The sequence below is a fragment of the Psittacula echo genome (assembly GCF_963264785.1).
Source record: "Psittacula echo genome assembly, chromosome: 5".
NCBI classification, from domain to species: domain Eukaryota; kingdom Metazoa; phylum Chordata; class Aves; order Psittaciformes; family Psittacidae; genus Psittacula; species Psittacula echo.
This window is the reverse complement of record NC_137739.1, coordinates 21,119,609-21,142,106: the sequence shown is the minus strand read 5'-3', so window position 1 is coordinate 21,142,106 and position 22,498 is coordinate 21,119,609. Positions and strand designations below refer to the sequence as shown.

Here is a 22,498-nt window from a genome sequence, read left to right as displayed (position 1 = left end):
TCTCTTAAGAAATTCTACAAAGCTGATGGTGGAATGTTCCTCTTGCTCTATAGGATGCCTTACTCGCACCACTGCTTAAAATTTCTTGCAAAAGGGAAGGAATTTGGGTTGCTGCCCTCTTATCTGCTGGCTAAGCTGTATTTAAATACAGATATGTCCACTAAAAACCTGTGACTCACTGTACTTTTGGGTATATTAAGAATTCAGAACTTAGATGTGGATGGCGGTAGGATAATCAGACAAAATGATGGCCTCCACATAGTGGAGTATGAAAGCTGAGCAGTTAAAAGAGGATTTTATCCTTTTTTTTTTTTTTTTTTCCCTTTAACCAGACTATTTATAGCTTTTGGGGCTGTGTTCAATGTGGATGTTACTAATTTGGGAAACGTGAGAAAGGGAGTTTTTTTCTGAAAGACTTGGTAATTATCTTGCATTGGGATCTAGACTGTTAAAGTTCAAATTCAGCGGTTGTAAGACAGCGTGGAAATCTTAAAGAGAAATATCTAAAGCTAAACAAGAAACTGCTTATATTTTTCAAGAGAAGTCCAATTAAAGAACAAAAAAAAAAAAAGAAAAACTCTTTAGACATTCTTTATACATCATCAGGGTAAAAGAAGGGCACAATCCTAAATTAAAAAGGGAGTATTCTTTGCAGGATCGCTTCATCTACCCCAGGAGTTGGGGCACGAGTTTGTCTTTTGGTGGTGTTGTTTTATTAACTGAAAGCTGAAACACAAAGCCTTAAGCAAACTAATAGAGCATTCACTTGTGGATAAACTGCTACGTATGCTGAGTCAGTAGAGACTATGGAGATCAATTTAGCAGTGCTTTGTAATGCTGTATTGCCCAACCCTGTTTTTGTTTCCTTTGACTGCCATCAGAAGCACCGATATTTTCCAGAAGAGACAGCAAACAAATGGAGACAAAGAGTTAAGACAGTCATGGCTGGGGTGAAATTGGTTCTTTTTATTCAAACTTATGAAGAAACTCAAATTATGAGTAATTATGGAAGACACAAATCAATTTGGTTTTGGCTGTTAAACCTTGTTTAATATTCACTTTCAGTTCTTGGTTTCTTCTCCTCCCTCCCCTTGTTTCTTCAGCACTCTTTGGGACGCTGCTTCTACGCACTGGGAATGGCACTGCATGGCTAATCTTAGATTTACATCCTGGACTGACATTACATTTTGCAGTGGAGCATGGGCCATGTGTTGAAAGAGTTGCTTGCACTTTCCTGAGACAATGTGCATGTAATAAAAGCAGAATTGGAGTCATATTTTGATGTTCGTTGTAATGTGTGCATCAGCTTCCTGATGTTCCTTTCACTGCTTATTTTCTGGTGTTTAGAAGCAATTCCTGGCATCAAAGTTTATGAAAGACTCTAGATGACCAGTACTGTTGTAAATGACACTTTCATAGCCAAATCAGGTTGTGGCTGGTTGACCAGATTTAGGGTATCTTATAAAGAGTTATTATACGTGTGCATCTTAATGCAATTGTCATGGTCCTTTGAATCCTGTGTGGATAGTCAGGTAGTTAAAAGTCACTCTTCTTGAGGGAATTACCTCACACCAAAACAAGGTCTTCCCTGCCAACTGTGTCTTCATCTTGGAGTTATTCAGTAGCAGTTAGTCTTTGCCCAGAGAAGCTGTGGCTGCCCCATCCCTGGCAGTGTTCAAGGCCAGGTTGGACGGGGCTTGGAGCAACCTGGTCTAGTGGAAGGTGTCCCTGCCCATGGCAGGTTGGAACAGGATAAGCTTTAAGGTCCCTTCAGCCCAAACCAGTCTGGGATTCTATGATTCCGTATTTCAGCAGAACCAATTGTGCAACTGCAAAGCTGCAAATATTAACTGGGGAGTGACAGAGGAAGAAGGAGGATTTTTCTAGGGAAAGGAAAATATTTAACAGTAAGAGAGACCTTACTTCATGGTTTCTGACAGCCTATTTGCATGTTCCCTTCAAAAAGTATACAGAAAAATCTGGTTTATTTATACTCCCAGGGCAGGCTTTTGGCCAATTTGAACCTAGATACAGGGTAAACAATTTGCCTGTGTGGAATTGTAACTGTAAACACTGTGTCTGCATCTTCTAACTGATTGTGTATTTGCCAGCCTGTTCTTCCCCCTGTCTGTTTTTGTCATGTGTGCAAAATCACATTTTGTCTTTATTAAATGTACCCTTTTTCCCCTCCATTTTAGACAGATAAAGAAAAGCTGACATGGAAAGATCGTTTTCCAGCCTATTTAACCAATTTTGTTGGCATTATCTTCATGGTAAGCATCACCCAGTAAAACCTGTAATTTTTGTTACTGACTCATTGTATAGAACGGAAGAGATGGAAACCGTGACAGACTTTGAGATTAATGTGGTTCTCAATGGCTTTTCCTCAGAGAAAAAAATTCAACCGTTTTATTGTTTTATAATCTAAAAATCTTTTCAAGAGTTTGAATTTATACTTTTCCATCTCTTTCCAGTAAAGAAATAAGAATACCTAAATAGGGTAGGGGAAAAATGTCTTCAGGGAGACATTCATAGCAGTTTTCCAGTAGCTAAAAGGAATCTACAAGAAAGCTGGAGAGGGGCTTTTGACAAGGGCCTGTAGGGACAGGACAAGGAGGAATGGGTTTATCCTGACAGAGGGGAGACTGAGATGAGATCTTAGCTCTTCTCTGTGAGGGTGGTGAGGCATTGGCACAGGTTGCACAGAGAAGCTGTGGCTGCCCCATCCCTGGCAGTGTTCAAGGCCAGGTTGGACGGGGCTTGGAGCAACTTGGTCTAGTGGAAGGTGTCCCTATGGCAGGGGTTTGGAACTGGATGAGCTTTAAGGTCTCTTCCAACCCAAACCAGTCTGGGATTCTATGAAAAGTGGGGTCACAGAAGCAAAAATTGATGTTGCCAATTGCAATCCTGATTGCAAGGATCTTTAATGAATCAGTCAGATTTGTGGTTATGCCATATAACAAACAGGATTGCAAAGACAGCACTGAAGAAAAAGGTGCAGTAATGATAAGAAGAGCCTTCCTTCATTTGCTGATAAAGCATCAGCATTTAAAACAAATTTTGAAGAAATAATAAAGACATAGAACACTTTGGCTGATGTGTAGAAATGCTTAAGCCCTTTCTAAAGGTAGACTATTCCAGACCAGCTCAGTTAATTTCATTTTTTTGGGATAGGGATTCTGTTTTGGGGTTAATTTTTTTGTAACTGTGTTTTCGGAGAATGGAACTGCAGTAAATCTGATAACCCCAGTTGAAGAATTTGGGCTTTATAAGCATCACATTTTAAAATTATTCATCTATTTAAGCAAAGAAATATTGAGTAAGATTTTGTACACCTTTACATTGCCAAGAAGTGTGTTGATTTATCAGATTGAATTTCAATTTGGGATTATGACAGCATAGCGAGCCTGAGTAGGGTATTTGAAGGCTTACGTGCAGACTTAAGCTGAAATACTCCTCTCTGCTTCAATGCTGGCTTGATTTTATAATTAAGCAAATCCAATGGATCTATGCTGTTGCTGTTAGGGCGGAAAGGAAGCTCACTAATACTTTTCATATCAGCAAGTATAGGTCGCCCAAGGAAGCTGTGAGTGCTGCATCCCTGGCAGTGTTCAAGATCAGGTTTGACAGAGCTTGAAGCAACCTGGTCCCTGGTCTAGTGGAAGGTGTCCCTGCCCATGGGAGGGGGTTGGAACTGGATGAGCTTTAAGGTCCCTTCCAACCCAAACCAGTCTGGGATTCTGTGATTCAAAGTAGTTTACATTTAGGGCTTTTTGGGGAAAAAAAAAAAAAGAGCCCTTTGCATGTGATTGTGTCTTCCTTGTATCATTTTTTCCATGTGATGATCAAATTTCTAGCAAAAGAGGATATTTTTCCACAGTTCATCAAGGTGATTGGGAGCCTTCATGCAGAACTGGGGGACTTGGCCCAGAGACCCCATTTTTAAGGTCACCATTAAGTCCCAAGCAAAGTATTTACAGTTAAATCTTTCATAAGAGGCTATGCTGTTCTTACTTGTAGGTAGGGCTGACGTTCGCTATCGTGTTTGGAGTCATCATATATAGGATCTCGACTGCAGCAGCGCTGGCAATCAGTTCAACTCCCTCGGGCCGCTCAAGTGTTCGGGTCACCGTCACTGCCACTGCTGTTATTATCAACTTGGTTGTCATCATCATCCTGGATGAAGTATATGGCTGCATCGCAAGGTGGCTCACTCAGATCGGTAGGTTTAAATCCTCAACTGATGTTTGCTCAAGCGAGAGGACCCAAATGACAAATGATGCACCTCAAAGTGGTGAGCAAACCCAGGAAATTCAAATGTGGGGCTAAAATTCTAACCAGCTGCTTACAAATAGCAAAAAGCACATGGATTTGACTTTATTTGTCAAGGTTTTTTTTCAGCAGTGGTAATGCTAATCCAGTTACAGGTGACAGCAGAAATTCCTATATCTAATATCCTATATCTAATATTGAGCTTCCCTCTTCTTTATCACACAATCACTCTTTAAATTTTCTGCCATTTTTTGATTGTCATAAAACATGTTGTGAAAGGCAAAATTGTATGGTGCAAAAAAACCCCACACAGTAGAAAAAAAAATTCTGAATAATTTCCAACAAGCATCAGTGACAAAAGGGCCAGAAATCTTTTCAGATAAGTTCTTGTCCATCCGCAAATGATTGTCATGGAGGTCAGCCAGATGTGGAATGAAATTGGAATTACTGCTGTAATGCCTCTGAATGGTGATATCCTTAGCAGGCAGGGGGTTGGAACTAGATGATCTTAAGGTCCTTTCTAACCCGGACAGTTCTATGATTCTATGATTGACCACTCAGTGTGGCCATATTGTATTTATGTGTGTATCTATATATATATTGCTACAAATTATTTAGTGTGACCAGCAGATCAAAGGAGATGATCCTGCCCCTCTACTCTGCTCTCATGAGACCCCACTTGCAGTACTGTGTGCAGTTCTGGTGTCTTCAACATCAGAAGGACATGGAGAAAAGAAGCTGTGTGGAGACCTCATAGCAGCCTTCCAATATCTGAAGGGAGTCTACAAGAATGCTGAAGAGGGACTCTTCATCAGGGACTGTAGCGATAGGACGAGGGGCGATGGGTTTAAACTTAAACAGGGGAAGTTCAGGTTAGGTATAAGGAAGAAGTTCTTCCCTGTGAGGGTGGTGAGGCCCTGGCACAGGTTGCCCAGAGAAGCTGTGGTTGCCCCAGCCCTGGCAGTGTTCAAGGCCAGGTTGGACAGGGCTTGGAGCATCCTGGTCTATTGTAAGGTGTCACTGCCTGTGGCAGGGGATTGTAAATCAATGAGCTTTAAGGTCCATTCCAACTCAAACTGTTTTATGATTCTATCAAATGTATACCCCTTTGTTTAAAAGATGGCTGGTGTTTTCCAAAGCCCGCCTTTGTAAGATCTTGAAATGTTCCAGGTAGGATTAATTCCTTAACGTTTCTTATGCATTTCACCTTGGTTCCAGAGGTGCCAAAAACTGACAAGAATTTTGAAGAGCGGCTGATTTTTAAGGCTTTCCTCCTGAAGTTCGTCAATGCCTACACACCCATCTTCTATGTCGCTTTCTTCAAAGGCCGGTGAGTTATGCTAAATGCTGTTCCTGGTTTCCACTTGTTGCTTATGAGACAGCTGCTGCTGAGATAAGACCATAATCAGACAGTAAAGTAAATCTGGTTTAAGCATGCCTCAGTATTGACCCCAAACCTCTTCGGCCTCATGGGATAACGCACAGACTTGATACTCTGCAGTTTCAAATTTGTTAAAGCCATTTGTTAAGATAATCATAGAAAAGATTCATAGAATAGTTTGGGTCAGAAGGGACCTTCAAAGCTCGTCTAGTCCAACCCCCCTGCAATAAGCAGAGACATCTTCAACTAGATCAGGTTGCCCAGAACCACATCCAGCCTGACCTTGAGTGTCTCTAGGGATGGCACATCCGCCACCTTGCTGGGCAATCTGTGCATTTTACCACCCTTACTGTAAAAAATTTGTTCCTCACATCCAGCCTGAATCTCCCCTCTTTTAGTTTAAAACCACCACCTCTCATCCTGTCACAACAGTCCTGCTAAAAAGTCTCTCCCCATCTTTCTTGTAGGCCCCTTTTAAGAACTGAAAGGCCACAATAAGGTGTCCCTGGAGTCTTCTGTTCTTCAAGCCAATCTCTCTCAGCCTTCCATCATAGCAGAGGTGCTCCAGCCCTCTGATCATTTTTTGGCCCATCTCTGGACCCTCTCCAACAGGTCCATATTTTTCCTGTATTAATAAATCTATGCATTCAGCTACAGTCCCCCACTAGACTATTAACTATTTTCTATTTACCCCTCCTAACTTAATATCATAGCAAGTATCATCACTCTTCTTACAACCAGCAGGAAAACATAAGGCTAAAATAAAGTATGCATGTGGCACGTTCCAGCTAATGCAACAGTAATAAGGATTACCTTAGAGGATTTCTGCCTGGAATATTGTAGGGCACAACACTTGCAGTTTTACCAAGTTGTTTATTTGGTAAACAGGACTTGCTCTTTAAAACAAAACCAAAGATAATGTCATTCACTTTTTCAGGACTAAACACTAGGTGGTCCCATTCAAAGGCATAGAGTTTGACATCAGTGACTTTAGGAATCACATATAAAAAGTATAAAATCCATAGCAAGTTAATAATTCTAACCATTGTACCCTAGATTTGTTGGACGTCCAGGAGACTACGTCTACATTTTCCACTCTTTCCGAATGGAAGAGGTAATTTCACTTTCCCTCTGTCTGTGATCTTGTTGGGTGTGAGCACCATCTGCTTCTGCCACAGGGATGCAGCAGATGTTCTGACTGTTGTTTCCTCTGTCCACCCTAGTGTGCTCCAGGAGGTTGCCTAATGGAGTTGTGTATTCAGCTCAGTATTATCATGTTGGGCAAGCAGCTGATCCAGAACAATTTATTTGAGATTGGTATCCCGTAAGTAGCAATTTTTGCTTGTTTCTTGTTGGGGTTTTATTAAACAGATGGTTTTTAGGACATGTGAAATACATGGTGTATCCACTGCCCCTTGACTTCTGCTCTGCTCTTGCACAGTTTTTATGAAAATAGGTATGAAGCTTATTGTGTCTATTAATGTAAAATAGCTGCAAAATGGGCACTGTGCCCACAAGGGCATGCTAATGGAATCCTTCCCTTTTCCCTCAGAAAAATGAAGAAATTTATACGCTACATGAAGTTAAAACATCGGCATTCTTTAGACCATGAAGAACACATGAAAAAAAGGCAGCGCTATGAAGTGGACTATAACCTGGAGCCTTTTGCTGGACTTACCCCTGAGTATATGGAAATGAGTGAGTGGGATGAGAAGAAAGCATTTTAAACCACAATTATTCTGACAAACTGGGATGGAGAGCTGAGGTTTTTGAACTGTAGATAAAGTGGACAGTAGATATGAGGCATAACTTCATTATTGAAGTATATAGTCTTGGACTGTAGCATGTTTCAGCCAACCACTGGCTGCTTCATGGATGAATTTGGCAGCATATTGTCACACAATCCCAGACTGGTTTGGGTTGGAAGAGACCTCAAATCTCATCCAGTTCCAATCCCCTGCCATGGGCAGGGACACCTTCCACTAGACCAGGTTGCTCCAAGCTCCATACAGTCTGGCCTTGAACACTGCCAGGGATGGGGCAGCCACAGCTTCTCTGGGCAACCTGTGCCAGCGCCTCACCACCCTCACAGGGAAGAACTTCTGCCTCAGATCTAACCTGAACTTCCCCTGTTTAGATACTTTCTCTCAAGACATATGACATATCACGGTCAAGTTTCAAATGACATAAACTTGAGATCGTCAGTTTCTCATCAGTTGCACCCTGCATTGGAAATAAGTTACTTAATTCAGATTTGATAATTTCCACTGCATATTCTCACACAGGATTGTTTCTTTTTAATGAAATCTGGACTAAACCTTCTTAGAGAGATAAGTGCCTGTAGGCAAGGTTGTACTTATCATATACAATTGGGATTTTTAAAGTAACGTTATGTTGAGTGAGTGATACGAAATTTAAGCACTGGATGTCAGCTCTGCGTTGCTATACAACTCCATTTCCTTTCCTACTTTTAATCTTGGAAAGGCTGAGAACTGTTCAACATAATGCCCTTAGTGACATGGTTTAGTGGTGGTCTTGACGGTGGACTTGGTGATCTTAAAGATCATTTCCAACCTAGTTGATTCTGTGATTCTATGATTCTATAATGCTGTTTGCTACAGTATCCAGCATTCCTGAAGGATCTTTCTTAAAAGAGCAACTTTTATTTAGTATTTTAAGGAGTGACTAGGCAAAATAGTGGTGAAGGGTAATGAAGTAAAATAACACCAAAAATTTGCATTCCCAGTAAATGCAGAGGCAAATTAAATAGCTGATGACCTTGATGTTCAGAGTAGGGGAAACAGACTGAAATTTAATGGTACAAGCTACAAGGTCATGCTGTCAGTTCCTAAAAATATGAAAAGATGCAGTTACTGAGATCAGCATTTGGAAGTAACAGAGGAAGAGAAAGGTGGAGCACTGACAGTACCAGGGTGAGTATGATATCATTGTCATGTCCTCATCAGACAAAAGCAAGTATGACCCCAGGTTGTAGGAAGCAAATTATTCCCAATAAAGGCAGAGAATCAAGTCACGTCCTTTTTGAAGCCTGTAAGTTTCTATACTTCAGAAGATGAAGCTTCCATTGGGAATAATGAGTGCTAAAATCCTGCTGGGTGGAGCATGGCACATTTATATAGAGCTCACACAGTTGCTGCCATATTCCCACTCCTTCAGATCACTCCTGTGCCAGTCTCACTGATGGCAAATTTAGTTTAGGAGTTTCTTTATCCATGATATTGAGGTGCTGGAGCAGGTCAAGAGAAGGGCAATGGAGCTGGTGAAGGGCCTGGAGCACAAGTGTGATGAGGAACAGCTGAAGCAGCTGGTGGGGGTGTCAGTCTGGAGAAGAGAAGGCTCAGGGGTGATTTTACTGCTCTCTACAACTACCTGAAAGGAGGATGGACTAGGAGGTGGCTGCTGTCTGCTCCCAAGGAACAAGTGACAGGACAAGAGGAAATGGCCTCCAGCTGCACCAGGGGAGGTTTAGACTGGATATTAGGAACAATTTCTTCCCCGAGAGGGTGCTCAGGCATTAGAACAGGCTGCCCAGGGCAGTGGTGGAGTCACCATCCCTGGAGGTGTTCACAAACTGTGCAGATGAGACCCTTAGTGCCATGGTTTAGTGGTGGCCTTGGCAGTGCTGGGGAATGGTTGGATTTGGTCTTAAAGGTCTTTTTCTGTTTGATTCTGTGATTCAATGATTCTGTAATTCTGATTACTTTGTCTTGCCTTTTGTAAGAGGGGCAACTGGCCCTTTGGTGCCCAAATGGAACAGCAGTCAGGCACACCCTGCCTGATGCCAAAAATGGGATTTAGTTTCACAGCACATGTCATCTTGTTAGAATTTAATGGGATGGCACTGATGAGATGATGCAATTTGATAAATACTGAATACGGCTGATGAAATGGTTTCTTTTTCTTTCTAGTTATTCAGTTTGGGTTTGTGACTTTGTTTGTTGCATCCTTCCCGTTGGCACCTTTGTTTGCTTTGTTGAACAACATAATTGAAATCCGTCTCGATGCAAAAAAGTTTGTTACAGAGCTGAGGAGACCAGTAGCAGTCAGAGCAAAGGATATAGGTAAGTACACATTGCTATTGTTATCCCTGTTTGTTTATTCCTGGATGGATGGCAGGATATTATTACGCTGAGTTAGTTTCATTAACAGGAAGATATTTATAAGAAAATTCAAAACATTAGACTGCACTTTAACTGTGAACTGTCATAACTTATCAAGGATTTACTTTTAAAATAGAAACACCAGAGCTTGAATATTTTATTAAGTAAACAATATCATTTTTCAAATCAAAATGATCAATACAATAGTGCAGTATCTCACTTGGTTCTGCATGTCAACAATCCTTCCTGGCAATGCAGTTTTCTTGCAGAAATAAAAATTCCTGCATTTAATAATTCTGGAGTGAGCCTGGAGAAATACCCTTGGGAATGAGAGAAGACTCAGAAGTCTGTGGGTAAATGTATCCCTTCAAACCTACACAGCATTAATGTTGGAGGGATTAAGCTGAAAGCTGCAGTGCATTTAGGTGGGACTGGGCTCTGCAGGAGTATGGCGACAACAGGCCAGTCCTCCCCCTACTATGGGGGTAACAGTTATGGGTGTGTAAAATGAGGAACCTATTTCTCCCAAGCATTGGTTACTTATGATTAAAAAGGTCATTAAAGTAATTGTTCATGTTACAGAGCCACTCAGCCAGAGCAGTGGAGTTCATGATCTGTTACCAAACTCAGTGTTTATTCTGGTGTTGTGCAAGCAGAGATTTTCCCTGGGCTCATCCTTGTGCTCTCAGATCATCCTAGAGCTGAAGAACACACTGTGTTTTAGCTTGCTGTTGCCTTTACCACATTTTTTTGGGGGTGTTTTGTGGCTGGCTCAGCATGTGAAGGTTGCTGGTGGAGATGTTCATGTTAGGCAGGGTGTTGTTGGTTTTATGGTTGTGGTGAGGGTTTTGAGGTTTTTCTTTTGGTTTTGAGAGGGTGTTAATTGCAATTTATTGCAATTCAATCCCGATCTTGTGGGTGAAAGAACCCCACTTCTTTCAGAGACAATCTGAAGTCGGAGACTGTGAGATGGTCACAGACAAACCAGACAAGATTTTAGGGCAGGCATCAGAGGAATCAGGAAAAATCAGGAAAGGGAGAAAGTCTCACTGGCTCAAGGCAGTGGGTAACCACTGGCAGCAAACACAGATCTATCTCTGCTTCCACTGATACTGTAATATCTTTTCCTGAAGTTCAGTTCTGTACTTCTGACCTTCAATTTTGTCCAGGCTGGCTTATGTCTGCTGTGCCAGGAGACCAGTTAGTTTTCAAGCAAATGATTTGGGCAGGTTGGAAGAGTCTTCCAGGGATGTCTCCCCGTGTAAAGCCTCCTACATCTTTCTTCCTCTTCAGACTCAGAATAGGAGAATGGCTCATCAGGGCTGTAACCACAGGGATCTTGTAGCAGCCCTGTATTCATCAAGAAGCTTTTCCATGAGGAGTGGGATCTGCAGAGGGAGATGGGTCAGAGCTGCAGGACTTCATGCATCATTCTCAGGCTAAATCTGGAGGGGCTGAACCTGATTCAGCATAGGGTTGGTTGTTATTACATTTTGTATGCACAGAGCCCATGCTGAGGAAACCTGTACCTGTGTGGTTTCCAGATGCAACTGAAAAAATCCCATCAAGTGGCTCCACTGGAGCTTTGCTTTCTCAAAACTGAACTAGGATCAAGAGTGATGAGAAAGCGTAAACACAGATTCAGGTAGATCTTTAAAGCTGGTAAATCAGTATGTTCTGCACCATGTGTACAGAAGTTCCAGCTCCCTGTCTGTAGCTTTCTTCTCCTCAGGCATTTGAGAAGTGTGAATGAAATTTCCTGATGTTTTTCTTTTCTACCTATGCAGGCATTCCTCTGTCTTACACTTGCCTCCCTCTTCCTCAAAGAAGTTTTTAACTTAAGACCTCCAAAAAATAGGTGCCTAAACACTGAAAAACAGAGTCGGGCTCCCTTTGCCTACAGGTTGTCAAATTAATCTCTTATAATTTGTTCTTCTTTTAATTTAAAATATAACGCTAGTTTGGCACAGTCATAAGTGCTCCTAACACTGTTAACTAAAAAAGTAATTCATCACAGTTTAGTGACTGGAACAGCATTTACATATTTGTCTCCTTCCTCAGGAATCTGGTATAATATCCTCAGAGGTATTGGAAAGCTTGCCGTCATCATAAATGTAAGTAATTTGGCATGAATAACATTTTAACTCAATAGGCCTTCTTTTCCATGCTGCTCTAGTAGTTTTATTTCAGTGTAAATCCCTTAAAATCAAGAGAAAGTAGATTTAAATATTTTCTGAAATATTAGAACATCCCAGCCCTTAGAAAATTTTAGCTCACTTTAATATATTAATCTAATATTCTATATGAATAGACATCCACAATGATCATCATCAGTTTCATTAGTTGAAATAAAAAAAACCTGAATGACAAGCTGAAAACATGTTTGAGATGCAGAAAAACAGGGACCTTGCAGGGCCTACAGCCATGTCTCCATGTGCCCTCATGGCTTTTCCACCATTACCCAGACTAGAAATCCTTTCATTTTGCTCACAGGTGTCTGTTGTGCAATGGCCAAACCATTCTTTTGGTTATTTGGTAGACTGCCCTAATTTGTCTTTACCATTTCCTCTCTTTTCCTTTGGAAATAATGTCTCTTTTTTTTTTTTTTTTTCTTTTCCTCCTTGTAGTCTCTCTTTGTCATTATCCAGTGTTATTTTTCCTCTCTTTGATCTATGTACTACCCCTCTTTATCGTAAAAGAAGTAAAATGTTTTGTACTGTGTTTGTTCCGCATGTACATGAGATTAATGCCAGTGAGAATGTTTCATAAGAATGACAAACGAGAAGGGCTAAAGTTCTGAAGAGATCAGCTGAACTGGTTCTCTTGCATTTTCTGTAGGACATTTTTAGAAACCCTTTTTAAATCACGAAATACAATGCAATCTTGGGACCATAAATATAAAACTGGGCTCAGCCTGCTCATCCTTTTCTCTTGATGGAGTTGAAATACACACCTGATTTGCAGTGCAGTGAGAATTTAAAGAGTCACTTCACTGCTGGTTGTTTGCAGAACACAAAACTACTTGGAAATCAATCAGTTGGACCTTATACAATGCATCAGGGACAAGCTGTGTCTTATGTAGTGCCATATTTTGCTCTCCTCTGGTGCTTGGTAGTACGGCCGCTTCATTCTCTGGGGAGTCCAAGCTGTTGTCCAGGTAGGAATCTCCGTCAACATGGAGCTATTCCACCTAATATTCTGCAACTAAAAAGAGTAAGCAATAAATCCTACCTTGTTGCAGCACTGAATACACCATTTTTAGGACCCTGTGGGCTGCAATCTCCCCCTTTGTTTTCTAAAGCAGTCCCTGAGTTGCATGAGTTTGTTTGGACAAGATATACTTGAGGATATTATGAACTTAACCACTGCCTGAATGTTGCGCTCACTCTTTACTCTTACGGCTTAGGCATTTGTGATCTCATTCACATCCGACTTCATTCCACGCCTCGTGTACCTGTATATGTACAGTGAGAATGGCACCATGCATGGCTTCGTGAACCATACACTGTCTTCTTTTAATGTCAGCGATTTTCAAGCAGGAACAGCTCCCAATGACCCCATGGATCTTGGCTACGAGGTTCAGATATGCAGGTACTCTCTTGAATAATAACTAATTTTAAGTATTTTCACAGTTGACTAAGAATGAGACAAATTTCTACATTCCTGGGGCAGGTCCCTTGTATTTTCAAGACCTTTTTAGCACTTTGGTAGCCTTTCCTATGAGATGGACCCATTGCCTTAAACATTTTCGCTTACATATTAAGCAACCACAAAACCTGCTTATTTTGGGAAACAGAGCTTAGCGTTGTTCAAGTCAGTGTTTGTCGATGCAATGATTTTTCTTATTATGTATTCCTTTTTTCAGGAAAAGAGATATGATAAAGAGTACAGTGATGCTTAAGGGAAGAAAATGATGTTACTCTGATGTCATGTTGTCATATCACATGCTGTTGATAACGATGTTTCTGTAGCAATCCCTGATGAGATTAATAGCGTCCTTTTCTGCACTGGAACTTAAGACCTATTTAAATTGTTGTTGTACAGGAAATCTGCATGCCTGTAACAATATCTACATATTCTTTTCATTTTTAAAGGAACTTATTATCACGTAGTTTGGCTTAGGAAGCAATCTAGGTCAGTGCTGAAACACACACTTCGTCTAAGCTCCCTTGCATATGCATCACCTTCAAAACATTTGTTTTAACATTTAGAATTGGGGACCAAAGCCAAATAATAGAATACCAGACTGGTTTGTGTTGGAAGGGACCTTAAAGCTCATCTAGTTCCAACCCCCTGCCACAGGCAGGGACGCCTTCCACTAGAGCAGGTTGCTCTCAGCCCTGTCCAGCCTGGCCTTGAACACTGCTTCTCTGGGCAACCTGTGCCAGTGCCTCACCACCCTCACAGGGAAGAACATCTGCCTAAGAGCTCATCTCAATCTTCTCATTTTCAGCTTAAAGCCATTCCTCCTTTTCCTGTCCCTACAGGCCCTTGTAATATAACAGTGAAAGCACTTAGGCCAGCAAAACTGAAAGGGGAATAAAGGAGGTGAAGAAGAGGAAAACAAGGAGGGAAGACACATTCCAAGGAGGAAAAAAGAGAAAACTGACTAGCCTTGCTTCCTTTTACTTTCTCCTGGTGATGTCAGGCACAGGATAAATAAGGTTGCAAACCTATTTTAGCACAGAACTTACAGAATAGAAGTCCAATACAAAAATGCCAGTTTTATTTGCTTTCTACTCTTAGCCTCTTTCTTTTTCCCATCTCTTCATTCCTTTTATATTCCATGGATTTTTAAATAATTTGAAATCATGGAACCCTCATTGCTTCAACATAGGAATCATGCTGTGATTTAAGTTTAGTGTTTTTTTCTTGGTCCCATTTCTAAGAAGTTATTGTTGATGAGCTCATAGATTTTCTGTAAGCAACAGCTAAGGCAAAATATTCATCCTCTGTCTATATGGCAAACATGAGCTGATCATGAGCAAGGAGAACACTACATAGTATAACGCACCCCATGGATCTGAGATCAGTATTTGTGTCTTTAAAATTAGTCTCATAAATATATGTTGGGTTGGGTTTTAACGATCTTAAAATAAATTATCTAACTGTGTAATTTACTTCATCTTTATGCAGAATTGGTATTATTTGTACTAATCAGATGGTATTAAGATGGAAGACCTTTAATTTGGAGTAAAGCTTGTGGGAGGCTTTCAGTTGTTAAGAGGTTAATAATGTCTCATACTGTAACAGTGAACTTGTTTTTAGAAGGTTTGGTTTCCTGTTCAACCCTTTGGTATTAATTCCTCATGGTGCTAAAATTTCTGAATGACATCACTGATTTACTGAGTCTTGTTTTGCAGATACAAAGATTATCGAGAACCCCCCTGGTCTGAAAACAAGTATGACATTTCAAAGGATTTCTGGGCTGTCCTAGCAGCAAGATTAGCATTTGTGATAGTTTTCCAGGTAGGTTGTACTGCAGGTACTTTCTATCTGAGAAGGAAAAAGAGTTATACTATTTCTTTAGCTATGTAAGGCAAGCCACCTTTGGAAATAAGCTATTAGGTAAAAAAAATAATGATCTTCTTTCTCAGCTGCCCACCCTTATTCACCCTCTTCACCCATGCAGAGCCAGGTATATCCTGAGTGGAAAAAATAATCCCCCGAGAATCCCTGAACAGGTTTGATGCAGAAGCAACAGAATAACCTTAGTGAGCAGCAAAGCACAAGGCTAATACTAATCAGGTCCCACCAATTTCTCCAGGGAAACAACAACAAATTCACTGAAGCAACATCAGTCTCATCCCAAATAATTTCTAATCCTAGCCAAGAAATTAAATGTCTAAAATTTCCAAAGTTAGAGTTTTTAAATAGGGAACATTTCATTGGAATGTATTTTACCAACTTGCATCATTTTACTTCTTGCTGTTTGCTTCTGGCCTTCTGATGTGAAACTTTAGGCCATGTATCAATGGCAGTATTCTCTTGGATTTCTAAGTGATTGTGACAGTATTTGTACATAAAACAAGAGATCTGTGCCTGCCATTTTTCTCTACTTCTAGCAAGGAGTTGAGGTGAATTTGCCTTGGTATCAGGCTTGTGACATGCAGTTGAGCCCAACTCAAATACTGTCCTTTCTTTATTCTTCCTTCCTAAGTACACTGAGAATGGCCGCTTCCCCTACAGTCATCCTTTCATTTGATCTTACTGACATGTTCTCACAATTTCATTTTCAGAACTTGGTCATGTTTATGAGTGAATTTGTTGACTGGATTATCCCAGACATTCCTAAGGACATTAGTCAGCAGATTCATAAAGAGAAAGTTCTCATGGTGGAGGTCTTCATGAGAGAAGAGCAAGGGAAGCTGCAGATGCTAGAAACCTGGAAAGACAAGGACAAGAAAACAGGTGAAAACTGTAACAATCACAGCCCCAGACTCTCCAGGAGCCACAGTGGGAGCTTGTCCTCCTGCCATTCATACCCTCTTGATGTCTAAAAGAGGAGGGAATTGAGTATGTCGAGGCATTCCACTGGTACACAAGCCATCGCATATGGGGCAGGACTCTATTAATGGACAACCTGGTGCATGTTGAAGGATGTGCTGCCATTTTACTCCCATCTTTGTGAGAAATGCTCCTCTTACAAACATGCAGGACCACAGTCTATTTCTGATAATGTGTTTTTTTCTTTTGCACAAGCAGCAATGCAGGGAATTTTTAATAACACTGTTGATGGTGGTGTGTGTTAAGAAATGCAGGTACTTAGTATGTCTTGATAGAAATATTCTCTGAGAATCTGACCTTAGCCTACTAATTAACTAATTAAAGGTAACTTTTAAGTGATAATACTAGTAATTTAAGTGATAATACTAGTAATTTAAAATATTTTTGAAACCCCAGGCTTGAAGGTCTATGGGATAACTCCATAAAGTGTATGCAAAATCAGCTTTAGAGTGTGCCCTAGTACTCCTTTTGGCAGGACAGATACCACGTAAAGCCTATCAGACTGACATGCTTTCCATGTCAGGCTTTAGCTCTGCTGGCAGACATCTGAGTGTGACCCTGGAGGTGTGAAACAAGCACCAGGGTACTGCTCTCTTCAGAAACATCAGAAAAATGAACCTGGAAAAGTTCTTTCTTACCAGTGCAGGGCTGATGTGGATATGAAGTTGCCCCAGCTGTGTGTGCGCAGAGCCCCAGCAGCTCTTTGCTTACAGCCAGACAGCAGCATCACAACCCTGGAGATCCTCCCAGCAGGTAGATGATCACAGAGCATTTGGTTAAATGCCGTGAATTAATGAGCACATGTAGAGCCCTGCCTAGTACTCAGACACTGGTGTTGCTGAGGAAATCCCCTTTTCCTATTAGTTTAGCACATCCCTTTCTCAGCCAGGCTTTTGTCTGTAGCCCTCTATCCTCTGCAGAAGAGGTTTTCACAGCCAGTTGTTCCTGCAGACATTCTGCTGTTGAATGGCACTTCAAGGAGGCTGTGCCGGAGGGGTAAATCCAAGCCACGTCCCATTTACTGTCCTCAACGGAAGTTTTGCCTGCACTAGGGCTACAGGACCAGACCGTCAGTTAGTCACAGGACTTTTCTTTTGTCTTAAAATACTCTTATCTTTTGTACAAGGAGCTTCCTTAAAGTAGAAGTCTAAAGTCCTTACTTACAATGCCTAGCTAAATCCCATCAATACACCTCTTTTGAAGCATAGGACATTTTAGTTCTGCTTTGTCAAATGACAAAACTGCACTTCCAAATAATATTGGTGCAATTAACCTCCTTTCTTTTATTGCTTTGTCTTGTCCATGGCACTTACATTACAAATATCAAACTGAAAAATAAAAGAAAAATGAAAGATTCCTTAAAGTCTAACTACTGTATGGTTTGTTACAAAACCAAACATCAAAAGACTGTTTTCAAGAGAAGTTAGTTGTTTCCTTTTTCCTTTCCTTTTTTTCTTTGCCAAACTAATTTAAAGATAAATGCTAGAACTTTAAAAAAGAAAAATGCCATATTTAGCTTTTGATCTATTTATTTGTTTTAAAGTATGTGATAAACTTGATATATTTCTATAGTCTGTCCAAAGAAGGTACCAGAAAAGTAATTATGTGGAAGAAAGAAAATGGTATTAACCAAATATTCTTGAAGCTTATTTAAGATATTGATCCAACCAAAGATTTTTATTAATAAAGGGCTTATATTTTGTTAACTATTGTTTCTGTTATATTTTGACTTGCAGGAATGCCACTATTTTAAAAATTTATAACTTTGATTTGTAAATTTGATAGCTTACAACTGTAGGGACAAATCCTGCCTGGTCTATTCACACAAGCATTACTCCTGGTAGTATTTACTGGATCAGGCCCACTGACTGCAACAGGACTGTGAGTGGGAATAGATCAAGCAGAATTCTGTCTGTACATCCATGTTCTTCCTCTCATTCCTTGGAACCCAAATGATCCAGAAGAAAGCCAAATGTGAACTACCTATTCAGAAGAGAAATCTTTGGGGAACCACCTCAAAGGGGATTTTATCTGTAAATACTTATCCAAAAGTATTCCCGACTTAATACTGACATTCCTGTAAATGGTAGAACTATATCCTGAACACATACTTATCAGAATTGTTCCTTATTTGCTGAAATCATGAAATAGTAACAGTTGCTTATACTTTCTTTTGTACAGTAAATTGTTTGAAATGGAATTTTGTAAATATAAACCCCCTGTATTACTACTTGGAGAACTATAAAACTTTCATGGAATCATTTTTTAAGAAAAGCAAATATATATAAAATATGGTTTAGTTCGTTTTGGGGTTTTTGTTATTTGTTTGCTTTGGGTGTTTTTTTGGTTTTTGGTTTTTGGTTTTTTTTCTTTGAATGCTTATTTGAAATAAATATGCAAGAGTTTCTCCTGTGGGACAGGTTCTGTTCCCAATCCTCCTTGGGCTCTGAACATGCAACTGAGTACTGTTTGATTTGAGAAATGCAGGAATTCATGTTGCAGTTTTCTCCAAACTGGATCTATGATGCCCTTTATGTACTCGGAAGGCAGAGGCCATAACTGAGATTTGCAGGTACCAACTACTTCATTTCCAGACATCTTCCCCACAACATCAGCTTCGAAGATAAATCTTGTGTTTGGGCTGCTTTAGGTCCTCACTTTGGGATGAAGTGAATCCCACCTAAAATGGGAGAGCTGCCAACACTGACCTTAACACTGAATATTAGCTGATGGATTTTACCCTGGGATCTTTAACTTGCTTCTGATTTTAGTCTTAGGCACTAAGCAGGATGTAACCTGTAAGAACTTTCAGTAAGGCATTTGAAATGGGCTTGCAACAAGGAGGAATGCTGATTGGTTTGCTCATTTAAACTGAAAAAATGCATTCACTCTTAAGAATGAAATGGTAAAACTGAAGGAATGAAACTTGAGGATTCCTTCCACTGTGTCTTGCTGAATTCAGCTCTGAAGGGAAGTGACTGAGGAAGCAGAAGGGCTCCACTGTGTATGTCACACCTTTATTGCCTTGTGGGACCTGTACAAGTAAAGCTGGGCTCAGAACCTGGCCTGTCCTTTCCAATTTTCTCTCCTTCTCCCATTTAATGTGGCTTCATGCCAATTCTCCTCTTTTAACCAGAAAAATATTAATGCTCTAACTAACAAAATTTAGTTAGAAGTGAGAATTCTATTCCAAGGTAGTGGATATGAAAACCAGAAGCAGGTAAATCTCTGCCTAGTTGGTAACTGGTTTCGTTTTGTCAGTTCTTGAAGACAAAATAGTAGCTAGGGGTTCATTAGGTATTAGGAAATCATCCTGTCAGCACAATAGGGTGGGTACGAATCTGAAACTTCTGGATTTCCATGTCATTGTGTTTCTAAGATACTGTCTTACAAATATTTTGCAGTCTTAAATAGCTTAAGGGTGAATAAGTCTCACGTCAAGGCACAGACACTATTTATTCTATTTTTAAACCCTTCATGCTCTCTGGTCCTGAGCTGTTAGCGATCTTTTTGGCTGCTGTGATTTCCAATAAGCAATAATAAAATTATATACTTTTCATCTTACCACCCCAGGAGTCTGAACTCTCCTGAAGTTCTGTCGATCACTCGAGTGCATTTAAATTTTCCTATGAAGTTTTCAGAGCAAGCAACATTTTTTTCCCCCTTTTGCCACTGAAGAAACTGTGCCTTAAAATTTATATGGATTCCATTCAAACTCTGCTTCAATTCTTTGCACATTTGAGTACTATTTATTCCATGACCAAACACAATATGCCATTTTTAGTACAGCACAGAAAAACCAACATTCTTTTTTTAACTTCCTTCTTTTTTTAGCCCAGCAGGCCTTTTGTGAAGAAGAAGCTACTAATGTAGCTTCTTTGTAATTTTAAGCTCCTTCCTTAATAATACCAATAAGTATTATAATTTTAAGCTCCTTCCTTAATAATACCTTCCTTAATAATACCTACCTTAATAATACCATGAGTCAAGGCCACCTGAAGCCAAAGAAAGTATTTCTTTTGATTCCCATTGACTGCAGTGCACCTTACATGAGACTAAGCATTGCTTCTTGATAAGTTACAATAAGAATTTGTGACGCTTGGTACTTTTATAAGCCAGAGTGTCAGGTAAAGCCAAAATACATTCATTCAGCTGAGTTGTGCAAGCAGCAAGGAAGTTGTGCTGTTTTCAATGAGGTAAAAGACTCAGAAAGTCAAAGGCATGATACAGTCACATGAACTTCATTCCACAAGTTTGAAAGTTTTGAGGTCATGGCTTTCATTTTTCTGTGGGAAAAAAGTCATGCCCAAATGGGAAATGTATCCATATAAATGCTCATGAGAAAAAAGAATCAAAATATTTAGAGAAATTTTTGTGCTGAACAAGCTTAACAGTGTAACTTGTCTGGGAACAGAGCTGATAACACTGATGTTTGGTCTGACCAAGGACTTAGTGAGTCTCACGCTCTGCCAGGGAGGAGGGGAAGCTGGGAGGAAGCAGGGACAGGACACCTGATCCAAACTAGCCAAAGAGGTATTCCATACCACAGCACGTCATGCCCGGGATGTAACTGGGAGTTACCCGGGAGGGCACTCTGCTCGGTCGGGCTCGTTTCGGCGGGTGGTGTTGTATTCTCTTCCCTTGTTATTTCCCTTATCATTATTGTTATTGGTGGCAGCAGTAGTGATTTGTGTTATACCTTGTTACTGGACTGTTCTTATCTCAACCCGTGGGAGTTACATTCTTTCGATTCTCCTCCCCATCCCTCCGGGAGGGGGTGGGGGGGAGTAGAAATGGCTTGGCTGACTTGCCGACAGGGCTTAAACCACAACAATTCCTTTTGGCACTCAATGTGGGGCCCAAGGGGTTGAGATAACGGCAGATCTGACCAGAGTGTGTCTAATCGTTTTGTGATAAGCATTCATCGTTTTGGATTAATAGTCACTTGCCACAATGCTGATTTATTGGCTCTCAAAGTTGTTTCTCTTGATTTCACAGTTTCAGTATATCGTACTTTACTTACAGCTAGTGTTTGCTGTGTTAGTGTTTTTCAGGTGTGGGGCTTGGGCTAAGGTTTTTGTCTCATTGTACTTTATGGTAATGACTTGTAATATAATAGAGTCATTGATCATGAAACTGATCTAGCTTATGTTCCCAGTGTGGTCACCACCTTTATACTTTGGGACGTATATAATAGAAGTGTTTAGCAATTACACATCTTTTTTCTCCTTCTTGGGTGGTCAATCTGTGAAGAAGACATTCTCTTACCCTCCCAGTGCCACCCCCCCCAACTGTTTACAGCATCGTTTGAGAGTTTTGAAGTTTTTGAATGGCCTTTTAATACTGTTGAGACCTGTTTGCTGATTGTGATGGGGATCACCATGTTGGCAAGCATACAGAGGGTGTTTTGTCCACGACCATTACGTCTGATCTCGAGAGTTAAGCAGAGTCAGGTTTAGGTCTTGTCTGGGGTTGGACGACAATATGGGGGGACCGGGGGATTTTCCCCGAGGCTGGACAGCCATGAGTGGCAGGGTGTATGGGACAGTATGGGCAAGTATCTAGGTCAGTGGGCCCCTCCAGTGCTTTGGAATTTCACCACCGAACAAATGCAAAATCCAGAAGAATTAGTAAAACACTTAAATGAGGTGTGTTGTCATCCTGGTCATACCAGAGAGGGACAAATCATGGCAATGTGCTGGGGCTTGGCCTATGCTTACAGGGCCTTGTTCAGCACTATCCAGCACCTTCAAAAGGAAAAAAAATGTCCCTGGATCTGAGGGCAAAGCAACAGACAGCGCAGCTACTCCAGCTGCGAGCACAGCAGCTACACCACCCCCAGCGACAAGTACAGCCGCTACTCAAACTTTGACTGCAACGGACAGCGCAGCTACACCAGTGACAAGTACAGCAGCTACACCAGCCTCAGCGACAAGTACAGTAGCTACTCAGACTTTGACTGCAACAGACAGCGTAGCTACCCCAGCTCCAAGCACAGTAGCTACACCACCCCCAGCAACAAGTACAGTTGCTACTCAAACCACAGTGATAATCACTGCAGCTAAACCAGAGGACCAATTCGTACCAATATCGGTTGCCCCTGTAAGAGGAAAAGCAAGGAGGCGGCAAGAAGGGTGAAGCAAGATGAAGAAACAATGTATTCACCACCCAGTCCAGCATTTGATCAGGAATCATCATCACATGACGAAGAAGAAGA

General features: G+C 40.8%; 1 protein-coding gene across 4 annotated transcripts in view; it reads left to right on the top strand.

Moving 5' to 3' along the window:
• The window catches only part of ANO1 (anoctamin 1), a gene marked incomplete at both ends in the record, with an annotated part of 46,321 nt that extends 30,047 nt beyond the window's left edge, over positions 1 to 16,274 (top strand). For 2 of the 4 annotated variants that reach the window (XM_080619401.1, XM_080619399.1), the window contains 12 exons: positions 882 to 959; positions 2,199 to 2,273; positions 4,021 to 4,222; positions 5,491 to 5,602; positions 6,710 to 6,767; positions 6,877 to 6,977; positions 7,206 to 7,351; positions 9,583 to 9,735; positions 11,836 to 11,888; positions 13,181 to 13,365; positions 15,138 to 15,243; positions 16,014 to 16,274. In XM_080619401.1, the coding sequence (XP_080475527.1) occupies positions 882 to 959; positions 2,199 to 2,273; positions 4,021 to 4,222; positions 5,491 to 5,602; positions 6,710 to 6,767; positions 6,877 to 6,977; positions 7,206 to 7,351; positions 9,583 to 9,735; positions 11,836 to 11,888; positions 13,181 to 13,365; positions 15,138 to 15,243; positions 16,014 to 16,274 (1,530 nt within the window). The remainder of the gene's footprint in view (positions 1 to 881; positions 960 to 2,198; positions 2,274 to 4,020; positions 4,223 to 5,490; positions 5,603 to 6,709; positions 6,768 to 6,876; positions 6,978 to 7,205; positions 7,352 to 9,582; positions 9,736 to 11,835; positions 11,889 to 13,180; positions 13,366 to 15,137; positions 15,244 to 16,013) is intronic. The other 2 variants (XM_080619402.1, XM_080619400.1) reach the window with 1 other exon arrangement.
• Positions 16,275 to 22,498: the final 6,224 nt, after the last annotated feature.